This window comes from Macaca mulatta, chromosome 11 (assembly GCF_049350105.2).
Source record: "Macaca mulatta isolate MMU2019108-1 chromosome 11, T2T-MMU8v2.0, whole genome shotgun sequence".
Classification (NCBI taxonomy): domain Eukaryota; kingdom Metazoa; phylum Chordata; class Mammalia; order Primates; family Cercopithecidae; genus Macaca; species Macaca mulatta.
Window position 1 is genome coordinate 135,151,501 of NC_133416.1, and position 25,042 is coordinate 135,176,542.

At 41.9% G+C, this 25,042-nt stretch overlaps 1 protein-coding gene and 1 long non-coding RNA gene across 9 annotated transcripts in view; one reads left to right on the top strand and one right to left on the bottom strand.

The window, feature by feature from the left end:
- Positions 1-20,051, top strand: part of LOC114670999 (uncharacterized) — a 142,213-nt gene extending 122,162 nt beyond the window's left edge. For 2 of the 8 annotated variants that reach the window (XM_077953225.1, XM_077953226.1), the window contains 2 exons: positions 14,575-14,694; positions 18,513-20,051. In XM_077953225.1, the coding sequence (XP_077809351.1) occupies positions 14,575-14,694; positions 18,513-18,749 (357 nt within the window). In that variant the 3' untranslated portion in view covers positions 18,750-20,051. Of the gene's footprint in view, positions 1-12,395; positions 12,482-14,574; positions 15,684-16,318; positions 17,425-18,512 lie in introns of those variants that run through there. The other 6 variants (XM_077953229.1, XM_077953228.1, XR_013400729.1 and 3 more) reach the window with 5 other exon arrangements.
- A 464-nt stretch (positions 20,052-20,515) lies between these two features.
- LOC144332716 (uncharacterized) lies at positions 20,516-24,834 on the bottom strand. Its single transcript, XR_013400734.1, has 2 exons — positions 24,208-24,834; positions 20,516-22,976 (listed from the first exon to the last, which is right to left on the bottom strand). It is a non-coding gene; the product is annotated as an uncharacterized LOC144332716 (long non-coding RNA).
- Between the last annotated feature and the right edge of the window lie 208 nt (positions 24,835-25,042).

Genomic DNA, 25,042 nt, shown 5'->3' on the forward strand with positions numbered 1-25,042 from the left:
AGCCTCACAATCATGGCAGAAGGCAAATGAGGAGCAAAGGCACGTCTTACATGGTGGCAGACAAGAAAACATGTGCAGGGGAACTCCCCTTTATAAAACCATCAGATCTCGCGAGACTTACTATCACCAGAACAGTACAGGAAAGACTTGTGTCAAGTCTTGGTGTGGCCATCAACATAGATAACTCGCTGTCCACACAAGTGGCATGGATGTCACTCTGGCTAAGCAGGTAAACTTCTCCTGGAATTTTATTCATAATTCATTTCCCATCCACTGGGTCCCTCCCACAACACAGTGGGAATTATGGGAACTACAATTCGAGATGAAATTGGGGTGGGAACACAGCTGAACCATATTATATATATATGTATATATACATCTATATGTGTGTGTATACATACACATCACATTTCCTTTATTCGTCTGCTAATGGACACTTAGATTATTTCCATATGTTGGTTACTGTGAATAGTGCTGTGATGAACATAGGAGTATAGATATTTCTTTGACATACAGTTTTTATATCCTTTGGATATATACCCAGAAGAGGGGTTGCTGGATTATATGGTAGTTGTATTCTTAGAATTTTGAGGCACCTTCATACTCTTTTATAATAGCTGTACCAGTCTACAGTCCCACTGACAGAGTGTAAGAGTTCCCATTTCTCCGCATCCTCACCAACACTTGTCTTTTTGTTAATAGCCATCTAAACAAATGTGAGGCCATAGCTTACTGATGTTTTCATTTGCATTTCTTTGATGATCCGCAATGTTGAGCACCTTTTCATCCATTTCATGATGTTGGCACTTTCATAAAACAGGTGAAGTGATGCCTTTACATTAGACATATTGACCTTTGCTTTCTTGTTCAGCACCTTTGAGCTTTTGTGTAGGAGGTGACTATTAGAAAAACCTGCTAATTCTTTAAGAAAGTTGATCACCATTATACGCATTACATATTCATAATACTCTTATCTAATGAGATTCATTTGGAAATTCTGTGAATGCCTGTAATTCATGCAGTTAGCTTCATGGGAACTGGGTGCCAAAACACAAGGAATTCACCCCCTTGCCCACTAATGGTTCACTTAGAGTGACCAACAATACAAATGTATCTGAAAACAAAAGTTTCCCCAGGATGCAGGATTTTCAATACCACTCACAGGGAAATCAGCATAGCTGGTCACCCAAATACTGCAAAACATTCATTGATCTGAATAACCTCACAGATGCACTTATCTTACCCCACATAAATTATGTGCAGACTTAACTTGTGAGTTTAAACTCCCGAGACAGGAAGCCTGCTCTAGAGAAGAAAAGGACAAATTCTGGATTTGTCCAGCTGATGCAAAAAAGTACCTCCTGCCTCCAGTCTACATTTTTGCACGGTGAATCCCTGAATTCATCTTTCCAGAACCTACTCAGAGAAAAGGAGCCCACACCCTGTATTTTAAAACTGGCAAGGAAGGGTTGCTATGGTGTTCATAGCTGTCATTCAGAGACTGGTCTAAGATAAGCGTTGAACACACTGCAGAATCATTCCTTGGCACTTTGATAAAACAGGTGAAGAGATGCCTTTAAGTTAGACATATTGACCTTTGCTTTCTTGTTCAGCACCTTTGAGCTTTTGTGTAGGAAGCAAACTTCATAAAGTGACCACTAGAAAAACCTGTGAATTCACTAAACAAGTTGATCACCATTATACGTGTTACATACCCACTATGTCCTATCCAATATTATATCTTCCAACATGAGTGATCATCACTTTGATACTGTTTTATTGGTGCAGGCAGAAAAAGTCAGGGGAGTATTTTTATAGGGTTTTATGGTCTGGGCTGGGTCATTTTTAAGATAGGTCTTGTAAGGCAGGAAGCTAATTGGGATTAGTTGTGGATTGGTAGACACAGGGAGGAAAAGGTCTCAAATAGAATCTTGATAAGAAAAACATAAATCATGATAAGTAAGCAATTTTAGTTGTTTACAGCTTTAATTTCAGGGTCCAGTATTCTCTGGAGCAAGCAGATAGTGTTTGTTCTGAGTATGATTAAATATAGGAACCAAAATATGCCTACTCTCAGCACAGGAACAGGACATTATAATGGATTTGGTTCTCAAAAAATGTTAATATCATGGTTATTTATTATTTTGGGGGGAGAGCAAAACCTTTGTTTTTGAGACGGAGTCTCACTGTCACCCAGGTTGCAGTGCAGTGGTACAATCTCGGCTCACTGCAACCTCCTCCTCCCGGTTCAAGTGATTCTCCTGCCTCAGCCTCCCGAGTAGCTGGGACTCATGCATGTGCCATGACACTGGGCTAATTTTTGTATTTTTAGTAGAGACGAGATTTCACCATGTTGACCAGGCTGGTCTTGAACTCCTAGCCTCAAGTGATCCTCCTGCCTTGGCATCCCAAAGTGGTGGGATTCCAGGCAGGAGCCACTGTGCCCAACCAGGACCTTTGTTTTTCTCCAGGGTATTATCTTCCCCCATTGTGTCAAGTCTTAGTGGGACCATCAACATAGATAACCCACTGCCCACACAAGTGGTGCAGATGTGACTCTGGCTAAGCAGGTAAACTTCTCCTGGAATTTTATTCATAAGCAGAAGGATACAAAAATTAAAAATGATGATAGTTGATTTTTCCAGCTGTATCACTTTGACAGTTTAATTAATTAATTCCTGCAAACAGTTTTTCCCAAATTACCTTGTATCCTGTGCTTTTTGAGTATGTCTGGGGTTTCCCATCAATCTCTAAGCATTTATATCACTTTAATATTTTTTTGTAGTTGTTGAAGTGAGCCACAGTTTGCTTCTGTTAGATTCAACCAAAGAAGACTAGCTGATACATGTAACAATTATTATAAAAACACTCTTTTCTGTGCAGCTCTGTCTGGTCCCAACAAGCCAACGCATCAGTAAACTACCCTGAGAGTTACTTACTTAAACTCCCTAAACAATACCTTCCAGAATCTCAGAGGTGGAAGATAAGGTCCCTTTCATTGAGAAACTCTTTTTCATTATTTTATTTATTCTACAATTTGAGTTTTTCTCTTGTGCCCAGCAACTGTTGTAGGCACTGGGAGTGGCACAGTAAAGAATTCCTTTGCCTTCAGGGAATGTGTCTTGTAGTGACTATAAAATCCCAATAAGCAAGTAAATATATTACATGCCCAGAGGCAATTCTTATTTTAAAGAAAAAGAAAGATGAAGTATGATAAAGAGAAAGAGAGAAGAGTTGCTATTCTACCAAGGCTTAGTCGGGGAAGACTTCATTAAAAAGTGGCATTTGAACAAAGATCTGAAGGTTGTGAGGGGCCATGAGGCTTTCTGGGGATCCAGGCAGAGGGAGTGGTATGTGCAACCCTGGGGCAGGGGTGCAGCTTCAGAGTTTGGGGACCAGCAGGGCCAGCATGGCTAGAGCTCAGAGACCACGGGAGGGCTGGTAAGAGTTGAGCTCAGAGAGGTAATGCACAGGTGTTCCAAGACAGGTCTTCCAGACTTGCAGGTCATTATAAAAACTTTGTCTTTTGTTCCCAGTAAAATTATAGTCACTGTGGGATATTGAGTAGATGAGTAATATGGCTGATCTGCATTTTAACAACATTAATCTGGTTGGTGTATTAAGAGAGAACTGAAGCAGGGGCAAGGATTAAAACTAAAGAAAAAAGAAAATAGAGAGGAAACGAAAGAAAGAAGGAAAGAACCAGGCCACACTGTGTATAACCAGCTCTCTAAAATTCAATGTCATCAGCTTTATGAGTTGCCTAACTCAAAGTTATTTGTTCATCTTTGGAAAAAGCAATTTGTAAAAACAAGGAGCTGGGCATAGCCTTGAAACTCTACAAGGTACTTCAGACAAGACTGACAACCTTAACTGGGAAATATCAATGTTTATCTCTCTGTTTCCCTAACGATCCCTGTTCTACCAAATCCATTTCAGTCCTGCTTTCGATGTTGATATATTAGGTAATAATGCTCATTGCTAAAAAGTGCCAACGTACTGTGCTTGTTCCCAAGAAAATGAGGAAAAATGGCAGCATCTGAGAGACAAATCAGACCTCTGGTGCCAAACCCAGCCTGTGAAAAAAAAAATCAGACATCCAGAGGCTCCCATGTGTAAACAAAACTGCCACCAAATGGTTTTTTAAACATGAAAAATAAAATTGCTTCAGCCTTAGGAGATGTGTCCCAACCACAGACACAGCCAAATTAGTGCTGGGGCTTCAGACAATGGTTTTACAGGGAAATTCTGATTACATGCAAACTGCAGAGCGTTTTTTTTTTTTTTCTGGTCATGGAATCTCCTCTATAGATGAGTTCCAAAAGGCTTTAGGCATCATACATAGATGTACAAATTATATATAAACTATCTGATATCGTTTGACTGTGTCCCCACCTCAATCTCATCTGGAATTCCCATGTGTCATGGGAGGAACCTGGTGGGAGGTAATTGAATCATGGGGGCAGGTCTTTCATCTGCTGTTCTGGTTGACAGTGAATAAGTCTCACAAGATCTGATGGGTTTATAAGGGAGAGTTTCCCTGCACAAGTTCTCTCTTCTCTTGTCTGCTGCCATATGAGATGTGCCTTTCACCTTCCACCATGATTGCAAGTCCTCCCTAGCCACGTGGAACTGTAAGTCAAATAAACCTCTTTCTTTTGTAAATTGTCCAGTCTTGGTTATGTCTTTATCAGCAGCATGAAAACAGACTAACACACTACCTTATATCAAACAAAACACACTAGCAGTAGCAGCAACAATAATAACTACTTGTGAAAGGAAAATATTTTGTGTTCCCAAAATTACTAAGCTAAAGGAAGTCAAGCTGGGAACTGCTTAGAGCAAACCTGCCTCCCATTCAATTCAAAGTCACCCATCTGCTCACTGAGATAACTGCATACCTGATTGCCTCCTTTGGAGAGGCTAATCAGAAACTCAAAAGAATGTAACAATTTGTCTCTTATCTACCTATGACCTGGAAGCTCCTTCCCCGCTTTGAGTTGTCCTGCCTTTCCATACCAAATCAATGTTCATCTTACATATGTTGATTGATGTCTCATGTCTCCCTAAAATGTATAAAGCCAAACTGTGCTCTCACCACCTCGGGCACATGTTGTCAGGACCTCCTGAGCCTGTGTCATGGGTGTTTGTCCTCAAACTTGGCAAAATAAACTTTCTAAATTAACTGAGACCTGTCTCAAACTTTTGGGGTTCACATACTCCTGAATGACTTGCTTTTCCCTGTAATTTTCAACTTATGGCCTACAAAGTAAAAGTAGGGGGATTTTCCAACATCTGCAACATTCTCAGGAAGGAAATCAATTAATGTAAATTTGTCAAGTGGATAATCAATCATTTATATAATTAGCCAGAATTTTTAACCCTTTCTTTGTACCCCAACCTATGTTAGATGCCCTTGGAGGATGCCAAAATAAAGGAGTCACAGCCTGTATTCCAGTTGAGGAGGTAGGACCTAGAGGCACCATGCTATGAGGAGTTAGTAGCACTGGGGAGATGAATGAGGTAAAGGAGAGGTGTCTTTCTAAGGAGATGCTCCACTGATCCTTGAGACTGAGGCTGGGTGGGAAGGAAGATGGAAGGAAGAACAGAGATACCAACACTTAAGAGAGATAAGCCTGTGTCAGGGAGGAGGAGGAGAAAACTCACCTAAAAATACGCTGAGGGCACCTGGGGCAAAGCGGAGAACCAGGGAATCAAACAGTGATAACAGCTCATTTCTTAAATATTGCTATGTGTGTGATTCTTTTTTGTAATCCTTTTAGAAAGTTTGGCAATCCACCCATCTGACAAAGGTCTAATATCCAGAATCTATGAGGAACTTAAACAAATTTACAAGAAAAAAGCAAACAACCCCATAAAAAGTGGGCAACGATATGAACAGACATTTCTCAAAAGAAGACATTTATGCAGCCAACAGACACATAAAAAAGCTCATCATCACTGGTCATTAGAAAAATGCAAATCAAAACCATAATGAGATACCATCTCATACTAGTGAGAAAGGTGATTATTATAAAGTCAGGAAACAACAGATGCTGGAGAGGATGTGGAGAAATAGGAACACTTTTACACTGTTGGTGGGAGTATAAATTAGTGCAATCGTTGTGGAAGACAGTGTGGTGATTACTCAAGGATCTAGAACCAGAAATACCATTTGACCCAGCAATCCTATTACTGGCTATATACCCAAAGGATTATAAATCATTCTGCTATAAAGACACATGCACACATATGTTTATAGCAGCACTATTTACTATAGTAAGACTTGGAACCAACCCAAATGCTCATCAATGATAGACTGGATAAAGAAAATGTGGCACATATACACCATGCAATACTATGCAGCCATAAGAAATAATCAGTGCATGTCCTTTGCAGGGACATGGATGAAGCTGGAAGCCATCATTCTCAGCAAACTAACACAGAAACAGAAAACCAAACACTGCATCTTCTCACTCATAAGTGGGGGTTGAACAGTGAGAGCACATGGACACAGGGAGGGGAACATCACACACTGGGGTCTCTCTGGGGGTGGGGGGGCAAGGGGAGGGAGAGCGTTAGGACAAATACCTAATGCATGCGGGGCTTAAAACCTAGATGACAGGTTCATAGGTGCAGCAGACCACCATGGCACATGTATGCCTATGTAACAAACCTGCACATTCTGCACGTGTATCCCAGAGCTTAAAGTAAAATTAAAAAAAAAAAAATCTGGGTGTTGGTTATGGAAAGATGTACAGATAAACCATTAAGTAAAAGTCACCAGACATCTACGTTTGATCTTATAGGAGACTAACAGTTTCCAGAAGGTATGTGAGGTTTTTCTCGGACACAGTTGAGAATCGCCCTGGACTGGGGAAGAAAACTGATAGAGCCAAAATTCAGTCCCAGGTGTGTCTGGCCACAGAGCCTGTGTTCCTAACCATTCACAGCCTCTTTATGTTTACACACTTGATCTTTAAAAAACAAACAAAGCCACCTTTAGAAGGGTTTCTTCTGCATAGAAAAATTCTAGCTAATTATGCAGAAGAAATAGTAGAAATTGAAAATCATAATTCCAAGAGCCTGAATAAAATTGCTCCTAGGCCAGTAGCTCCTAGACCAGGAGCAGCAAAGTATGCTGAGACCATTTTTTGAAAGAGGATCGAAGTTGGCACCAGGGGACCCTGCTGGCCAACTGTAATATCTGCCTCCAGATACAATGCAACAAGAAGTTCAAACACAGTCAATGAACTATTTTTGCCTAAAGAACGAAGCCAAATCTAATGAAGGTTGTAGATCTATGTACCAATTGACAGAAGATATGTGGTATAGAGATAAATATGTTACATAAAAGTTCCAGCATGCAGGCAGCTGATCACAATGTGAGAAAAAACACAGGAAAAACAAATCTACCTTTTCATTGAAGAAATGATGGGTCGGTGGCAGCGGGGAGGGAAATGCCTTCCAGGTAAGATGTAAAAGATTTATCAATTAAATGCAATGTGAATACTTATTTTTTTGCACTCTAACAAACTGGCTATAATAAAAGACATTTTGAGGTGATCAGCAAATTACTGGAATAATACTAGATGAGTATTAGATACAAGTTAAGCATCCCTAATCCAAAAATCAAGTCCAAAATGCTCCAAATTTGTGAAATTTTGAGTACCTACATGATACCACAAGTGAAAAAATTCATACGTGACCTCATGTCCAAAACCTTTGTTTCATGCACAAAATTATTGGAAATACATAATTATCTTCAGGCTATGCATATAAGGTGCATATGAAGGACAAATAAATTTTGTGTTTAGACTTAAGTCCTGCCCCCAAGATATCTCATTATGTATATGCAAATATTCTAAAATCCCCACAAATCTGAAATCTGAAACAATTCTAATCCTGAACATTTCAGGCAAGGAATCAACCTGTACTATTAAGTAATTATCATTAATGTTTTAGAGGCCATAATTCCATTGCAATTGTGTCAAAACGCCATTATTTGTTAGATTTATATGCTAAAACATTTATTATTTAAAATAGAATGGTGTCTGTAATTTGTTTTAAAATACACCAGGAAACGAATGGGTGCATCTATAGATTAAACAAGATGATAATTTAAAAAGTAATTAGCATATGGGGATTTGTTATACTTTTATCTCAACTTGCAACATTTTCATAATAAATGTCTTAAAATGTGTAAAAAGAAAAGATATAAAATATTCAATTTCTATTTTAATTGTTTCCTTTTCTTATCTGGGTTGATTTTTCTTCTAGTCACTTCTCACTTCCTGCTGTATATTGTAGCTGTGTTTGTTTGTTTGTTTGTTTATATTTTTTCCTTCATAATGTAAGCCCATGGAGACTAGTGCTTGTTTGACGTTCTCACTGTTGAATCAATCTTCAGTACTGAGACCAGGTCCTGGAGCATGGTAGGGGCTTGCTGAGTGTTGTCATTGTTTATTTATTTATTTATTACTTATTTTATTTATTTATTTATTTATTTGAGATGGAGTCTCACTGTTGCCCAGACCAGAGTGCAGTGGCACGATTTTGACTCACTGCAATCTCTGCCTCCCGGGTTCAAACGATTCTCGTGCCTCAGCCTCCGGAGTAGCTGGGGTTACAGGTGTGTGCCACCACTCCCTGATAATTTTTGTATTTTTAGTAGAGACAGAGTTTCACCACGTTGGCCAGGCTGGTCTCCAACTCCTGACACCAACTGATCTACCTGCCTCAGCCTCCCAAAATTCTGGGATTACAGGCGTGAGCCACCGCGCCTGGCCTGTCATTGTTTATTATTGTGAGTACCAAGTTCTAGTCCAACTCCTGGAGACAGTCTCCAGGTAGCCAACGACTTTGGAGAAACTTGCACTTCATCCCTTCCTCTTAAACACTCGCAAAGCACGTTAATATACTGACATCTCCTTGAAACATCACCTTAAATAAAAATTTGCTTATTTTTGAGGAATGGATTTCTTCTGCCGGAACACTAACATCTCCCAGGATTTGTCTTCACAGAAGACGCTGTGGGTGACGCTGGCTTCCAGCATGAATGCGGTGCTTTGAGAGTCAAGCAGCGGGATCCAGGCTGAGCTGAGGAAGGGGTGGGTGGGGAGCTGGGAAGTGGAGCTTCAGTAAAGTGAGCCTGACTCCCGTTTCTCACGGTCCCCACTCACGAACGTGCGAGTGATTCCTCCAGAGAAACCCCAGCGCCCTCTGACTTCAGGGAGAGAGTGGAGAGGACCCGTGGGACACGAGGGCTGGGAAGAGAACGCTCACGGATAAAGGAGGTCTCTGCGGGGGAAGGCCTGCTGGTGCTCTCAAGGGAGGATCTTCAGACCAAATTCTGCCTGCCTGGGGATGGATTCCAGAGACGCTTTTTAAAAGTCACCACCAGATCCGGAAGATTGTCTCTCTGAAGCTCACACAGAGGTGTCAGATCGAAAGACTCTTTGCCTTGTGTTTCTAGCTCCCCCTGAAATATCCAGAAGTGCTTCCAGAAATGCCTGAATTGGGAAGCTTTTCCATTCCCTAGCCTCCAACCCTGTGCTTACCTCTGGCCTATAGGGAACTCACCTGGAGAAGACAATAAAAAAAGAAAAAAAAGGAAGAAAAACCAAAAGTACAAACAACAGCAAGCAAACACATTAATAGCCGAGCTAGTCTCTCTTAAAATAATAATTTTAAAATTTAATCAATTCATTGCGTTATCTGCTGGTCCCCTTTTAAATATGTTTGAGGGAGAACTCTGCTCAGAAAAACGATACAGATATCTACATTTTCACTGCTGAAGAAATTAAGCGGAATCTCCCCAAAGCGTGGGGTGAATGCAAGCCATCGCACTGTTATGTAATATACAGGCAGGACCACAGAAAAGCAGCGGCTCCATCTCCATGGTATCAACCCACGGCTGCAGAATGTCACTTTCCATTTGCAAGAGCTGGGACATGCAATGCTCCGGACAACTTGGGGGGCGGGGGGATGATACCAAACACTTCCCAAACCAGGGCCCCACCTCTCATCCTGTCCAATGGCTTTCTGAGATTAGTCCCCACCTGTGAGCAAGAACACGTGGTTAGAAATCAGGCTCTCATTAAGCACCGTTGTCCTTGGCTCACCTTCAAAGCCTGGGTTCCTTCTATCTTGGGTCGTTTGCAAGACATCCCTATTTCTTCCTGGGAAACAAGCTTAATTGATATATTTCCCAGTGTGTCGACTCAGTCCTGCAGGAACCCATGGTACTAAATTAAAAGCTAGGTTTCACATTTTGAATGAGATGTTAGTCATGTCTGTATTAAAATTAATGAAAGCAGCAGCCCAAGCCGCAAACTACAGTTTCTTCAAGGCAGCCTGAACATCCTGTCCAAAGTGCCAAGGGAGAAAATGCTGTTTGAGTCAATGACCATATTTTAAACTTTAATAACATTTTGTTTGAAAATAAATAATACAGGTCCCATATGATTTGAATCTTTATATTACATTTTTTTCATTTTGAAAATTATTATCCTGTAATAGCTAATAACTAACCTCACATAGCACTTATTCTTTGCCAAGCGCCCCTCTCAGGACTTTACAATTGTCAAAGTATTTAATTCCCTGAACTGCCCTATGAGGTAGGTGCTATGCTGATCCCTCTTTTACAGACCAGGAAACTGAGGCCAGGCATGTTAAACAACTTGCCCAGTGTTCCATGGTCAATAAGAGGTTTATCCAGGATGCAGATGAAGGCAGATTTACTTGAGTCCAATTTTTTAACTTTATAGCAATGGCCCCCAATTGGTTGTGTGTTTCAGGAGACACCTGGAACACCTTTTAAAAACACCTATACTGAGGCTGATTCCAGAACAATTGTGTAAGAACTTTAAGACCAGGCTGTCACTCCCGAACCCTGGGGTGGGAGTGGGAGTACGGGTATTTAGGTAAAGAATTTAACTTCTCTAACCCTCAGAGGCCTCAGCATTTAACTTCTCTAACCCTCAGAGGCCTCATCTGTAAAATGGGCTAGTACTGGCCCCACCTGGTAAGGTTGTGGTAAGCATTAAATGTGTGGCGTTCACCTGTCCTAGTTTACTTAAACTGAGAGGTTTCCTGGGACTTGGGACCTTCAGTGTTTAAACGGAGACAGGGACAAACGGGGACTATTTGGACACCTTAATTAGATGAGCTGATGCTGTCATATCAATGCACACTTTACCTAGCATGCCTAAGCATAGAGTCAGCAGTCGTGATCCGATTAATGTTTTACACACTTCTATAGTACTTTAAAGCCACCCTTCATGCATACAAAGGGTTTTTAAGACAGGAACAAGCAGTCACGCTTGAAGGTCTGAAGAAGGCAGTGTGGGTGGAGCACATACAACAGGAAGTTGCTTTTGTCAATCTCAGTAGTAAGAAGACAATAAAAAGCCAGAAAACAATGTACAGTGGTGGGGATCCAGTCTGGTCTCATTACTTGCACCACAGCACTGGAGAGTTTGAGATGGGAAGAGGTCGAAATCATTACCACAGAGCAGCCAGTACAAATCACAAGTGTGAGTCCCACTAATGACACCACTTATGAGGACACAGACTCCAAATGCAGTGCTCAGCACACAGAAAGACAGCCCTAACCGGCACTGACTGCAGCTCTGTTCAACCCTAATGAACACAGTCATGGAAGAGAGGTGCAAAGATAAGGTCAGCATTGGAGGGCAAAGGTGCTAACTTCTGACACTTGGCCTTTACTGATCCTTAAAATGTTATCGGTGTGTCTTTACCTTAGTACTACTAGTGGAGTCAGGACATTTCTAAAGAGTGCTGGGACTGTTACTTGATTGTTTCATGTCTTGTGGGTCAAAATTCTTAGGGCGGAAGTTCAAAACCAACAAGCAAAAATGCTTACCTTTTGCTCATGGCTTTTGTTCCATTTCTTTTGTATTTCCTTTTATGAATTTATCTGTCACATTCAATAATAAGTAAATTTGAAAAAAGTTATAACACTGAAATTCTGGCAGAGAGCTAATTTCTTGTAAGTTGAAAATCATATGAATGAGGGGGGCTTTTTGAAACAGCAAGCGGGAAGCAATGCAAAATCCCTTCACTCCCAGATGTCTTTGCCTCTTGCATGTCTACTGTTTTCCATTGACCCTGGGATTGCAAAACCCAGAGCCTTCACTGACCAGGCAGGTAATAGACATGAGCAATGCAGGCCTGGACCAGGAAAACCAAGAGTGCCGATGGGACCATGAAGGGCCTGTTACACCCTTATGAGTGTTAGAGCCAGGAGAGGGAGGCCATCCTCTTACAATGTAGCTCAGACTCCAGAATCATCAGCCTGGTCCCCCCTCTCAGAGTAAAGACCAAAGTTCTTATGGCCATGAATGATCGCACCTCCCTTCCCCGCTGCCCAGACCTTCCTCCATTCGTTTTAGATCTCTGCTCCTGTTTCCTGTGCTCCAGCCAAGCTGGCCTCTGAGCTGAACTTGGGAGATACCAGGTGGGTCTCAGCCTCAGGACCTTTGCCCACGCTGTTTCCAGAGAACCATGTCACTGAATCCCTTCCCTTTTTCAGATCTTCACTGAAATGTGAGTTTCTCAGTGAGATTTTCCTTGGCCATTCTTTTAAAGATTGCATCTCTTATCTCCTGCATTGTTGCTCTTCCTTGTTTTGGTTTTTCTTTTGAGCATTTGCCATTGCCTGACACAGGACATATTTAATTATTTTATTTGCTGCCTCTCCCATTCAAAAATGTAAGCTCCATAAGGGCAGGGATTCTGTTATTTTACACACATATAATTACACATATATATTTTTAATATATATGTTTTACATATAATATATAACATATTATATTTAATATTTTAATATATATTATATGTTATATTATATATTATATATGTTTTATGTACTATATAATATGTATGTTTTATATATAATATGTACTATATATTTAATATGTATTTTAAATATATATTAAATATATATTTTATATATATATTTATATGTTATTATTCAGTATATATATTAAATATATTAAAATTCAGTGCCTAGAATACTTGGCAATATAGCACTTGACAAATATTTGTTGAATAATGCACAAATTAAAGATGAATCCTCAAACAAGAACTACACCTCTGCTTAAAGGGTATAGTGAGGATGTGGCGAATAAAATACGTTGGTGGGTAGAGTGGATCCTGGTGGCAGCCAGTTTGCCAAGTTTCCATCACCATTTCATTGAGTCAATTTATTTTTTTTTGAGATGGAGTCTCGATCTGTCACCCAGGCTGGAATGCAGTGGCACCATCTCGGCTCACTGCAACCTCTGCCTCCTGGGTTCAAGCAATTTTCCTGCCTCAGCCTTCCAAGTAGCTGGGATTACAGGTGTCCACAACCACACCCAGCTAATTTTTGTAGTTTTAGTAGAGATAGGGTTTTGCCATGTTTCCTAGACTGGTCTTGAACTCCTGACCTCAGGTGATCCACCTGCCTTGGCCTCCCAAAGTGCTGGGATTACAGATGTGTCTGGCCCAATTTACTTTTTTATTAGCACACAGGACCTTTCTATACCTTGTCATGGAGAGAAGTGCATGAGAAGTAGAGACAGGAAATAAAGGCAAAGGTGAGGAAACAGAAACGCAAGAGACTTTTAGACTAAGTCGGGCATGATGACATGGTGGCCCAAAGACTAGTTGGCATCAAGAAACAACTTTGGTGGACTCATATAGGATTAAAACAAAAATAAAAACTTTTTTTTTTTTTGAGACGGAGTTTCGCTCTTTTTGCCCAGGCTGGAGTGCAATGGCACTATCTCAGCTCACCGCAACCTCTGCCACCCGGGTTCAAGCGATTCTCCTGCCTCAGCCTCTCGAGTAGCTGGGATTACAGGCATGCGACACCACACCTGGCTAATTTTTGTGTTTTTAGTAGAGACTGGGTTTCTCCATGTTGGTCAGGCTGGTCTTGAACTTCCGACCTCAGGTGATCCACCCGCCTCGGCCTCCCAGAGTGCTGGGATTACAGGCGTGAGCCACGGCGCCCGGCCAAAAAAGAAACATCTTAAAACTAAGGATACTTCAGTTTAAAACAGAGATATCTGGCTTCTCTAGAACAATTGGAGACCTGTCAAAGGAGACCCTCTGTTTCTGCAGGACAAGGATTGGCCGACCCTGAGAGACACCTGTTCCATTTCTTTTCCATTCCCTATAGAGGCCCTGGAGACCCTGAAGCTCATCTGTAGGGTTAGCACATGCAGATGAGGAGAAATAAGGGCCAGGGTGGTCTGCAGTGGTCAGGGAGGGCTGCCTGCGGGAGGAGAAAGTGGAGGAAACAGAGCTGAGCCTGGAGGCATAGGCAATGCTCCCTTCAAAGCATCCTTTGGCTACAGGAATCCTGTCCTTCAACCAGTTACAAAGTTGGAATTTTGATTCAGGAAACTTTGTAGGGAACTGAAATTTTCATTAATTAGAATTCACTTATCGTTTACTTTAAAATTGCAACTGGTATTGTAGGAAAATGTTAATTCCTTTAAGCTGTATATTGTGTGTGATTTTTTCTTATTAATTTGCTTTTCTGATTTCACTTATTTCAAGGACCTGATTGCAGAAAATACAATTGTTCTTTGGCCTCATGGATCTGTGTTCAAACATTTGCCAGTGGAAACCCAGTGCTGCATCCTGCTCTCAATGACCTCCAGCCAAAGCCAGAAGAAGGTACCTGAAGTTGAACAGGCCACACTGATTTCTCTTTGCACTTCATGGGGAACTGAGGAGCTTTCTTATTCAAAGGATGTTAGAAAGAGCCTAGTATAGGATTCAGAGACAGGCATTGGGTGATTTGGGAGGGTTCAAAGAAGCAGGGATTTAAAAAAAAAATTGTGGATACATAGTAGGTGTATATGTTTCTGAATAAAGTACATGAGATGTTTTGATACAGGCATGCAATGTGAAATAAGCACATCATGGAGAATGGGGTATCCATTCCCCCAAGCATTTGTCCTTTGTGTTACAAACAATTCAATTATACTCTTTCAGTAATTTTTAAATGTGCGATTCAGTTATAATTGACTATAGTCACTCTGTTGTGCTATCAAATAGTAGGTCTTAGTCATTCTTTTTTCTTTTTCCACCCATTAGAAGCAAGAATTTAAGCTTCAGTCACTCCTATTACCTGGGGCAAGAAAATGTTTGGAATTTTGTATTTCGGCAAATGTTTTTGTCTTGCCTGTGTTCAGACAAGATTGTGGGATGATCCTACCGTTGTCTTAATCCATCATGGTCACAAAGTGGGCTTCTGTGATATCGATATTCTATGAAAATATTCCTATTTTATAAGAGAATAGCAAGGCCTAGCCTATCTCAGATATCAGGGACAACTTTTCTTCTTTCTCACTGGGTTATTACAAAACAAACGAAGGTCCCAGCTTACCCTCATTGAGCTTACAATCAGGAAACACAGACAGGGATTAAGCAAAAAGTTAGTCATACAATTAGTTAATTCCTTAACCTTGTGGTAAGGCCAGTGAAGAGTAAATTCTACAAAAGTCTGTGCACTAAGCTCAGCAAACTTATTGTGGGAGAAATGGGTGGTGTGGGATAATGAGCCCCAGAGAACACAGGCTTTTCAGAGGTTGAGAATTATCTATGTCCATGTATACTTTATTTCTATTTGTATGTGGAAAAATAAAGCAAGCATACATAAATTTTTGTATTTTAATGCTTACTATTAAAACACCAATTACACACTCAGGTATAAGGACTGATTTTGAGATAAAGTTGCACGTTCACAAGGGAGCCCCCATATGGGTTTGAAGCCAGAGGTCAAATGCTCCTTTAGCCACCTTCTTATGCTGCTAATCTCATAATATCCCCTGAACACTCCAGTGGCAAGTGGATGTCAACTCAGAAACTTTCAGTGAAAGGGAAATATAAAAGAAGTAAGTCATTGTTAAACACTGGCATCTCCGTCTTCATCCAGGAACTGAAGGGCACAACGGGAGCTGCTGCTTTAAAGATGCTTCCAGGGCTGACTCACAAATGAATCAAAAGGAGTGTGGCTGGCCTCTTCCTTATCCCATGCAAGGGTGAATGGGAATAAATATCCATGCCATTATCACTTTCCATGGTGCACCTTCCTGTCATGCAACTTGGCTTGCCAGTTTCAGGACTGGCCTCAGAATCAATTAACAGTGAATTATTTATATCAGCAGCTGCTGCAAAGTGTTTCCAGCTGTTGTTTTAGGAAAGCCATCTTGTTCTTTTCAAATTGTGCCCTTGCCTTTTGTACGTGACCAAATCCATCATCAAAAATGAATGCAGTTTTCTTTTCCTTTTCCAGATACAAAGACACGCTCCCACGCAGCGTCCCTCAGTTCACTCTTGGAAAGTTACATCAGTCCTTGCTGTGTAATTTTCACTGTCATCTTGCTCGACGGGACTCTTAACGACCACTGTGTTTGATCTAATCTGATATGGTTACACATGAGTCCACCAAGTGCAGACACTTGAGAGTCATTTGTAGGTTACCATGCACCACTTCACATGGTGCCCCACAAGGACCTGCCCCCTTTCTTCCATCATCAAGCACTGCTCAGAAACATAGCTCTCTTTCCCAGTAACAGAGCAAAAGGACATCAGCAAGACAAAATCATAACAACTTCCAAAGAAGTTCATTGAAACCATATGGTCCTTCTATTGCTTTTCATATATACGCAAGTCCATTTCCTTTAGGAAGTTCTTTCACTCTCATGGAAGCAACCAGTCAATAGAGAAACTAATTTGGGAAAATACATTCAGTAAATATTAACATGCTAACCAGATTCAGAAGGGAGGATTTCATCTCTTTATGAGTCTTCTGGGAATTTATAAGGGGTTCTGATGTAAGGATGTCTTGAGGAGCCAGGAGAAGACCTAGAATTAATGTCTGCATGGGATTAAATTTGCTGACAACTTCGGAGGAGCGATTGCAGGAATTTGGGATGGGGAAGGCTGTCATGAACCCCAAGCGATAAAGCGAGGAGCAGAGTTGAGGAGAGGATTATTTTTTCTCCTAAAGAAGAAAATGCTGGTAATGACTCTAACCCACCAAGGACTGGTGATTTTAACATTATTACGAGATAGCAGCATTGACATGGAATTTGCAGTTCTCTCCATGGGCTGTTAGCAGGGGTAGTGACAGTGCTCTGCTGTGTGACTGTTCAGGTATCAGAACTGGGGAAGATAAAGGCGGAACCTGGCAGTGAACAAGGACTAGCAAGTTGGTGTGTAGGTACCAGGGAGCCTTCTACTTGGGGTTCTGCAGAAAACTAACAATAAACAAAACAAACAAACAAACAAACAGGAAGATGCTTTGAGGACAGCTGGGTTCTTCTTTTAGTAAGTAGAGAGGTAGAATTCATGGAATTTGTGAATAAACAATACTGAATAAACAATACTGAGTACCCTGAATTTGTCACAACTGAGTTGAAAGGGAAAATCGGTATCTGTGTGTATCTGTGTGTGTGTGCATAGCACAAACTCGCCTGTTCCCTACTTTGCAGATGAAAGGTATAAAGGAAATAATTTTAAAATTTTTACTTTCAGTGGTTATTTCTAGGAGTTGGGATGATGGGCAATTTCTCTTTTCTTATTTACATATTTCTTAAATAAGGTACCAGGAAAACTGAAATTGTAAGGAGTTAAAGATGAACTTTTTTTGAGAGAGTCAACAGAACATAACGTAAAGAATATTGTCTTATGTGGGTTCAGATCCTAGCTCTGCTCCTTGCCATTATAAACCTCAATTTCTTCTCACTTTTAAAGATATTATACTTAATATTGTAAGTGTAATTTAAGATGTCATTTTGTATGTGATAGAGACGTTTTTGTCTGTGACTGACAGAAAACCTGACCACATTAGCTTAAACAAATAAAGATATTTTTAAGAATATAACACAAATTCCAGGAGTAGATAATTTGGACAATTGGTTTAGAAGCTCAGTGCTATCTGGGCCAAGGGCTTTGATTTTTCTGGGCTGCTCTCTCATAGTCACAAGATGCCTGCAGTAGCTCTAGCCATCACAGCTTTGTTCAAAGAAGAAAAAGAGGAGGAGACTGGGTGCAGTGACTCATGCTTGTAATTCTAGCACTTTGGGAGCCTGAGGCAGACAGAATGCCTGAGCCCAGGAGTTTGAGACCATCCTGGGCAACACAGTGAAACTTTGTCTCTACTAAAAATAAAAATAAAAAATGTTAAAATTAGCAGGGCATGGTGGAGCGTGCCTGGAGTCCCAGCTACTGGGGAGGCTGAGGCAAGAGAATTGCTTGAAGCCGGGAGGAGGAGGTTGCAGTGAGCCAAGATTGTGCCATTGCACTGCATGCAGCCTGGGCGACAGAGCAAGACTCTGTCTCAAAAAAAAAATAAAATAAATAAAAATTTAAATTTAAAAAAATGTTTAATGAGGAGGAAAGTAGAGGAGAAGATGGTGTATTTCACAAGCAAATGTATTTTCCCCAACCCCGTGGCTGACTTCTGCTTCTGTCTCCCTGGGTAGAATGTGGCAGTGGCATCTGGAAAGCAACCAGGAAAAGCCTGGTTAGAAGGCCGCCAGGAGGATCGTGGTTGGAATGCGGCCAGGAGGAGCCTGGTTAGAAGGCCGCGAGGAAGAGCGTGGTTAGAGATTGCGCATCAGGTCATCCAAAGAGCGTGTGATCATCAGAGCCCTGTGCCTGACACACAACGGACAATTATTAATGCCGCTCTTATTCTTATCACATTTTTACAGGAATGATCTTTTTTCTTTTTCACAAAGTTTCCTGGAAGTACCATGCACATCCCTAAGGCATACTTGCACCATCTATCCTTTCCCAGTCGTCAATACACAATGATGAGTAGAGTCACTTGCAACCTGTTCACACAGCAGCTTTTATCAGCTGAAGCCATTTTTCCTAGTCTTGTCTGGCAACGCTGGACATTAGGGATCATTTACTTGGGTCCAAAATGGTTATCAAGGGCTCCCTGGAGAAACACATCCTAGAAAAGCTTCCCTAACCCCAGAGGACTGACCTACCTATGAACAGCGGCTCTCACAGACCCCAGAGGGATGCAGACTGCCTGGAGACTCACCTTCAGCCGCTCTGAAATGACACTGCGCTTCGAAGGCTGAAATACGGCACTTTCCATACAAAGGGCGGAGATCGCTGGCAGTTTTGCTTTCTTATTATCTGCTTAATTTATACTTTTCTGGATTCTTGCCCTCAGACGAACAAGATGGTTTAAACATGCATGATTGGAAAACTCAAAGAATGCTGGTTTCGTTTGTTTGCCTTTTAGCCATACAGCAGAGGGGGAAAAAAAAAAGTCATGCTGAGAATATGGAAATCTAAGTTAAAATCCCAGAATTAGGACATATTTTACCCATGTGATCTTTGTCAATAATAATCATGGTTGTGATAACAATAATAATTTATCTAAGGTCTACCATGTAACAGACAACATGCTAAGACATTTACGGTCATTATCCCATTCAACGATTGCAACAACCTTATGAGGAATACTCTGCTTTTTTGGTTTTTTTCTTCCAAGATGGAGTCTTGCTCTGTCACCCAGGCTGGAGTGCAATGGTGCCACCTCAGCTCACTGCAACCTCCGCCTCCTGGATTCAAGCGATTCTCCTGCCTCAACCTCCCGTGTAGCTAGGATTATAGGCTCCCGCCGTCACACCGAACTAATTTTTGTATTTTTAGTGGAGACAGGGTTTCACCATGTTGGTCAGGCTGGCCTTGAACTCCTGACCTCATGGTCTGCCTGCCTCCACCTCCCAAAGTGCTGGGATTACAGGCATGAGCCACCCTGCCCGGCTGGAATACTCTGCTTTTATCTCCATTTACAAATGAGGAGACTGACACTCTGAGAAGGGAAACAATGGGTCCATTTCCATGCACTGAGAAAGAGATGGACCTGGGCTTTTTAATTCACGTATGTTCTCTGTTTCTCACCATCAGGCCATATTGTGACTGGCCTGTGCCCGTCTTGTAAGCATCTCCTGTACCAACCTCTAATTAAACCCATTAAAAATATTACATTTGCCACATCTCCCTGAGGGTCCAATAAAGTTTCTTATTAATTCTTATTTAACATCGTGCAGCATTTAGCTCAATTCTAGCTCTATGTTCCGATTCTTTCAACCTCAGAGAAATGACTGCAGAACTCAAATACTTCCCGCTCTGTATTATCATCTGGGAGTTTAGCCAAATAATGTCTTTGGAGCTGAGGGAGAAGTGAATCCAAAGATGTCTGTTACTTTGTTTATTTCTACAGAAGACTGAGGTGGCTGTTCAAGGAATGTGCCCACCACCGAGGAGGGAAAGGAAGGAGGATTTGAGACAGAGAAAGAGAGAAGAGGAACGAGAGATAGAGGAGAGAGAGGTGGGGAAAAGAGGAGAGCGAGGGAGAAAGAAAGAGAGAGAGAGAGGAGGAAGAGGAGAAGAGAAGGAGAGAAGGAATGATTGAAACACCACAATGGAAAGTACACGGCCACCTGTGTATTTTCACAAATCTTTATCATTAGTCACCCCAATTCACTGACATTAAGGAAGAAGAAAAACGTCAGTGTCTGCAAAGCACATACAGACAATGAGGAGCGAATGCATGGAGACAACTTGCCATGTGCTGTGCTTCCCTTCCCTTCCCTTCTCCTTCGCTGTCTGCCTCATGGGTTCTCTGATCGCACTACTCCTGTCTCTGCGGACAGTCCATGTTTATCCATCAGAAGCAAAGCCTTTAGAGGTGCTCTGTTTACTTTGAAAACTTCTTCTTAGGACACCCCTTGAGAGACCCCACTCTTCCTCTGCCCATGACTTTCTACACTAGTATGTAGCAAAACTAGAGATACGGAATCGAGGGCTGTCCGCACAAATGATGTTTAAAGCCATGGGAACGGGATAGATTACTTCGAGAGTGATACAGTGCCCCATATTCATATTTAGTAATTGCATCCATGCATTTTCTATTTTCCCCAGGAAGAAAACTTCTCCAGGGTAGCATATCCATCATGCAATCCTGCATACCCTGCAGTGCTTGTCTGAGTCGGGGTCCTCATGGTAGGAAAGAATGTGGAATGGCACGTCTGGGTCTGCCCCTAACCACAGCAAAACATCAGATATGCCCCAGTTGAGGCATAGCTATAAAATACTTGAGCAACACTCTTCAAAACTTCCAAAGTCTTCAAAAACAAAGTCTGAGAAACTCGTAGATAAGGGGAATTGAAGAAGACAGGATGACTAAATGTAATGTGGCCTCCTGGACCCTGGAAGAGAAGGACATTGAGCAAAAAATAAGTCAGAATAAAGTATGCACTTTAGTTAATAATAATGTATCAACATTAGTTCAGTAATTGGGGTGGGCATGGTGGCTCACACCTGTAATCCCAGCACTTTGGGAAGCCGAGGCAGGAGGATTGCTTGAGGCCAGGAGCTCAAGACCAGCCTGGGCAACATACTGGGGCCACATCTCTACAAAAAACAAACCAATAAAAATTAGCTAGGCATGATGGTGTGAGCCTGTGGTATCAACTACTCAGGGAGCTGAGGTGGGAGTATCTCTTGAGCCAGAAAAGTCAAGGCTGCAGTGAGCTACGGTTGCACCACTGCACTCCAGCTTGGGTCACAAAGTGAGACCCTGTCTTCAAAATAAATCAATACATAAACAATATTTGTTCAGTAATTGTAACAAATGTACTTTGCTAATGTAAGATGTTAATAATAGGGGCAAACAAGTGTATGGGTATCTTCTAAATTTTCCTATAAATCTAAAACCATTCTAAAAATAAGATATATTATTGGGAGAAAAAAGAAAGCTAGGTCAGTTGGGTCCTGCCTGGGGTTCTGTCCTATCTGGGCACTGAAATATTAGAAATACGATGTGAGGTCGTTCAGATTTTAAACTGCTGCCGGATAATGTAAATGACTTCTGTCCCCATCAAAGCAGACAGAGCCCTCCAGTGGACACTGAAGACGTTTGCAGCAGCACGGGTCTCCGCTCATTTGCGTTTCTATGACACTCACCTGCAGGCTGACTGGAGCCAACACACCCCACAGACACATGAATCAGGCCAGCTGGCCATCACCTGCAGCAAACGTCAACATCTGGTCATCCAAAACCAATCATGACATGGTTTAACAGGAATGAGTTGTTCATTTTACATCAAATTACCAACTTAGCCTTTAAGTGTTCCCCCATTCAATTCTTTACCAAATTCTGCTAGTTGCAGCTTAACTATAGATGTAGATGGTCCACACCTCATCATGTCCATCAGCACCAACCTGGTCCACACGACCATCTACCCTCCTATCTGAACAACTGCGAGAGCCCCAATTGCCCCCAGATCCTCTCATGCCTCTGCCAGAGCAATCCTCTTACAGAATAAATCAGACCTTGCCCCTCCACTTAAATATCTTCAACAACACCCGTTGCATCGGGAACAAAATTTACAAATAAAGAATCCCAAGAGTGTGCAATAGACCCCAGCTCGCACACCACCTCCGCCCTCCATCTCCTGCCCCCTTCCTCTTGCTCACTGTGCACAATCTTGGAGTCACTCATTGGAGACAAAGCAACAGTCAGCCTTCAGGAAAGGGGACCTCGTTTCGACACCTTCACGTAAGAAGGTCCAAAATCCTAGCTGAGCACACAGACTTGATTAGCATTGCTGATTGACTGAGAAGGCGGCAAAATTTGAGAGGAAAGCTTGTCTTTGGCCATTTCAGGAAGACACGTGTGGGTCACAGGTAGGACGGCGGTGGCAGCTGCCAGTGCACATGGCCTAAGAGCCACCGAGCTGTGACGCTCCTGAGCCATTCATCAGCCCTGGCAGCAGGACGTTGATGTTGATGAAGCAGCAAGCATTGGGGGGGGAATGAAAGATGCTCCCGTGCCTCAGCCTTGGCGCCGTCTTCCCTCCAGACGCCAGGGCAGGGGAGCATCTGCCTCCTCAGGTGACACGGACGCTGCTCCCTGGCTGAGAGATGAATTATAAACAGATTGAAGACACTCGCTTTAGGGACTATGCTCTTCCTCACCCCCACCCACAATGCAAAATTCATATGACGAGGGATGAATGCAAATCTCCATTCACATGAAGCAGGAAAGAAGCTTTTAAAATAACATTCATCTGGGAAGGAAGCATCGCATCATGTGGAGATGCTTAATAATCCTCAAGAAAAGCTCCCAAGGGCAGAGAGGAGCACTTGGCAGGGCCCCTGGTGACTCACAGAATGTCCAGGAACAGCCTCCATCGCTGTCCTTTCCTGAGCACTGGGGCTTACCAGCGTGGGGAGGGCCTGAAGGGTGAGCGTGGGCTGCCTCTCCCTTCATACTTTTGACTCCCTCTGCCCTTTGCCAACACCAGGAGGCCTTTCTACCATGTGGTCTCTGCCTGGAACACTTTCCCCTCAGAAATGCCCTCAGAAATCCTTCACATTCTTCTGTTGTTTCTAAATGCCAGCTTCTCAGAGTATCCAATGCTGATTTATTATTGTAATGCTGATGAACTACTATACTGATTTTTTTTTCCCTACAAATTTCTTCAGGATTTTCAAATAATACAATTAGATGGGCCATCTAGCATTTGTAATATGGTCAGATAAAAATTAAAACAAGTAAATAATTTTAAAAAACTTATTTTTAGTAGTAAGAGACCAAGCCCCCAATTTTTAATGGTTTTGAACTGCTTGACAGGTGAGATTCTTGTTTTAGGATTGGAGTTTACAAAACTCCAAAGAGTCATTTGTAGGCCAATGTAAATATTAGTATAAATAGTCCTCAAGTAAAGTTTCCAAAAATCCCCTTAAAATAAGCAAGTGTTCTCCCTAAATTGTATACAGAGCTTTTATTTTCACCACTTAAAAACAATGAAGTGGGCTGGGCCAGTGGATCATGCCTGTAATCTCAACACTTTGGGAGGCCGAGGCAGGTGGATCTCTTGAGCTCAGGCATTCAAGACCAGCCTGGGCAACATGGTGAAACCCTGTCTCTACAAAAAAGTACAAAAATTAGCCGGGCCTGGTGCCACACACCTGTAGTCCCAGCTACTCTTGGGAGGTGAGGTGGGAGGATCACTTGAACCAAGGAGGCAGAGGTTGCAGTGAGCCAAGATCACACCACTGCACTTCAACCAGGACAACAGAGCAAGACTCTCTCTCAAAAAAAGCTTCTAACATTAGCTTACATAATATTGGGTACGTACTTACTGTATCAGGCGGTCTATTAAGCATCTTATATGTATTAGTCCATTTAGTTTTCATAATTTTAAGATAAAGCATAGCTTCAGGCCGGGTGCGGTGGCTCACGCCTGTAATCCCAGCACTTTGGGAGACCGAGACGGGCAGATCACGAGGTCAGGAGATTGAGACCATCCTGGCTAACACGGTGAAACCCCTTCTCTACTAAAAATACAAAAAAAGAAAAAAAAATTAGCCGGGCGAGGTGGCGGGCGCCTGTAGTCCCAGCTACTCGGGAGGCTGAGGCAGGACAACAGAGAGAACCCAGGAGGTGGGGCTTGCAGTGAGCCGAGGTCATGCCACTGCTCTCCAGCCTGGGCGACAGAGTGAGACTCTGTTTAAAAAAAAAAAAAAAAAAAAAAGATAAAGCATAGCTTCATATAACATTAAAATGAAGCACACAAGCAAATGAAACAAAACACTTGGCGCCTTCTCTTCCCTGCACCTTGCTCTCCACCCACGACACATTATCTATTGATATTTTTCACAGCAAAACACCTCCAAAGAGCCACCTGTGACACTCTTTGATGGTTGTGTCTCTTATTGCCATTTTGTTCATAAAGATGAGAGTCTTGTAATTTTTCTAGAGTCACCAAAATAATCAGTGCCAGAGCTCAAAACTGAGCCTGTCTTCTAAGCAAGAAAGCAATACACTGAATTCCAGCTGGGAAAATTAAACACACACTACACACAGGAAAGCTAAAGTCCTCTTTGGTACCTCTTTCAAGACATCAGGCTGTACATAATAAATATTTACCACTTTCATGTGTTGATTAAAGAATGAATGAACTTTAAAAATAAAGTC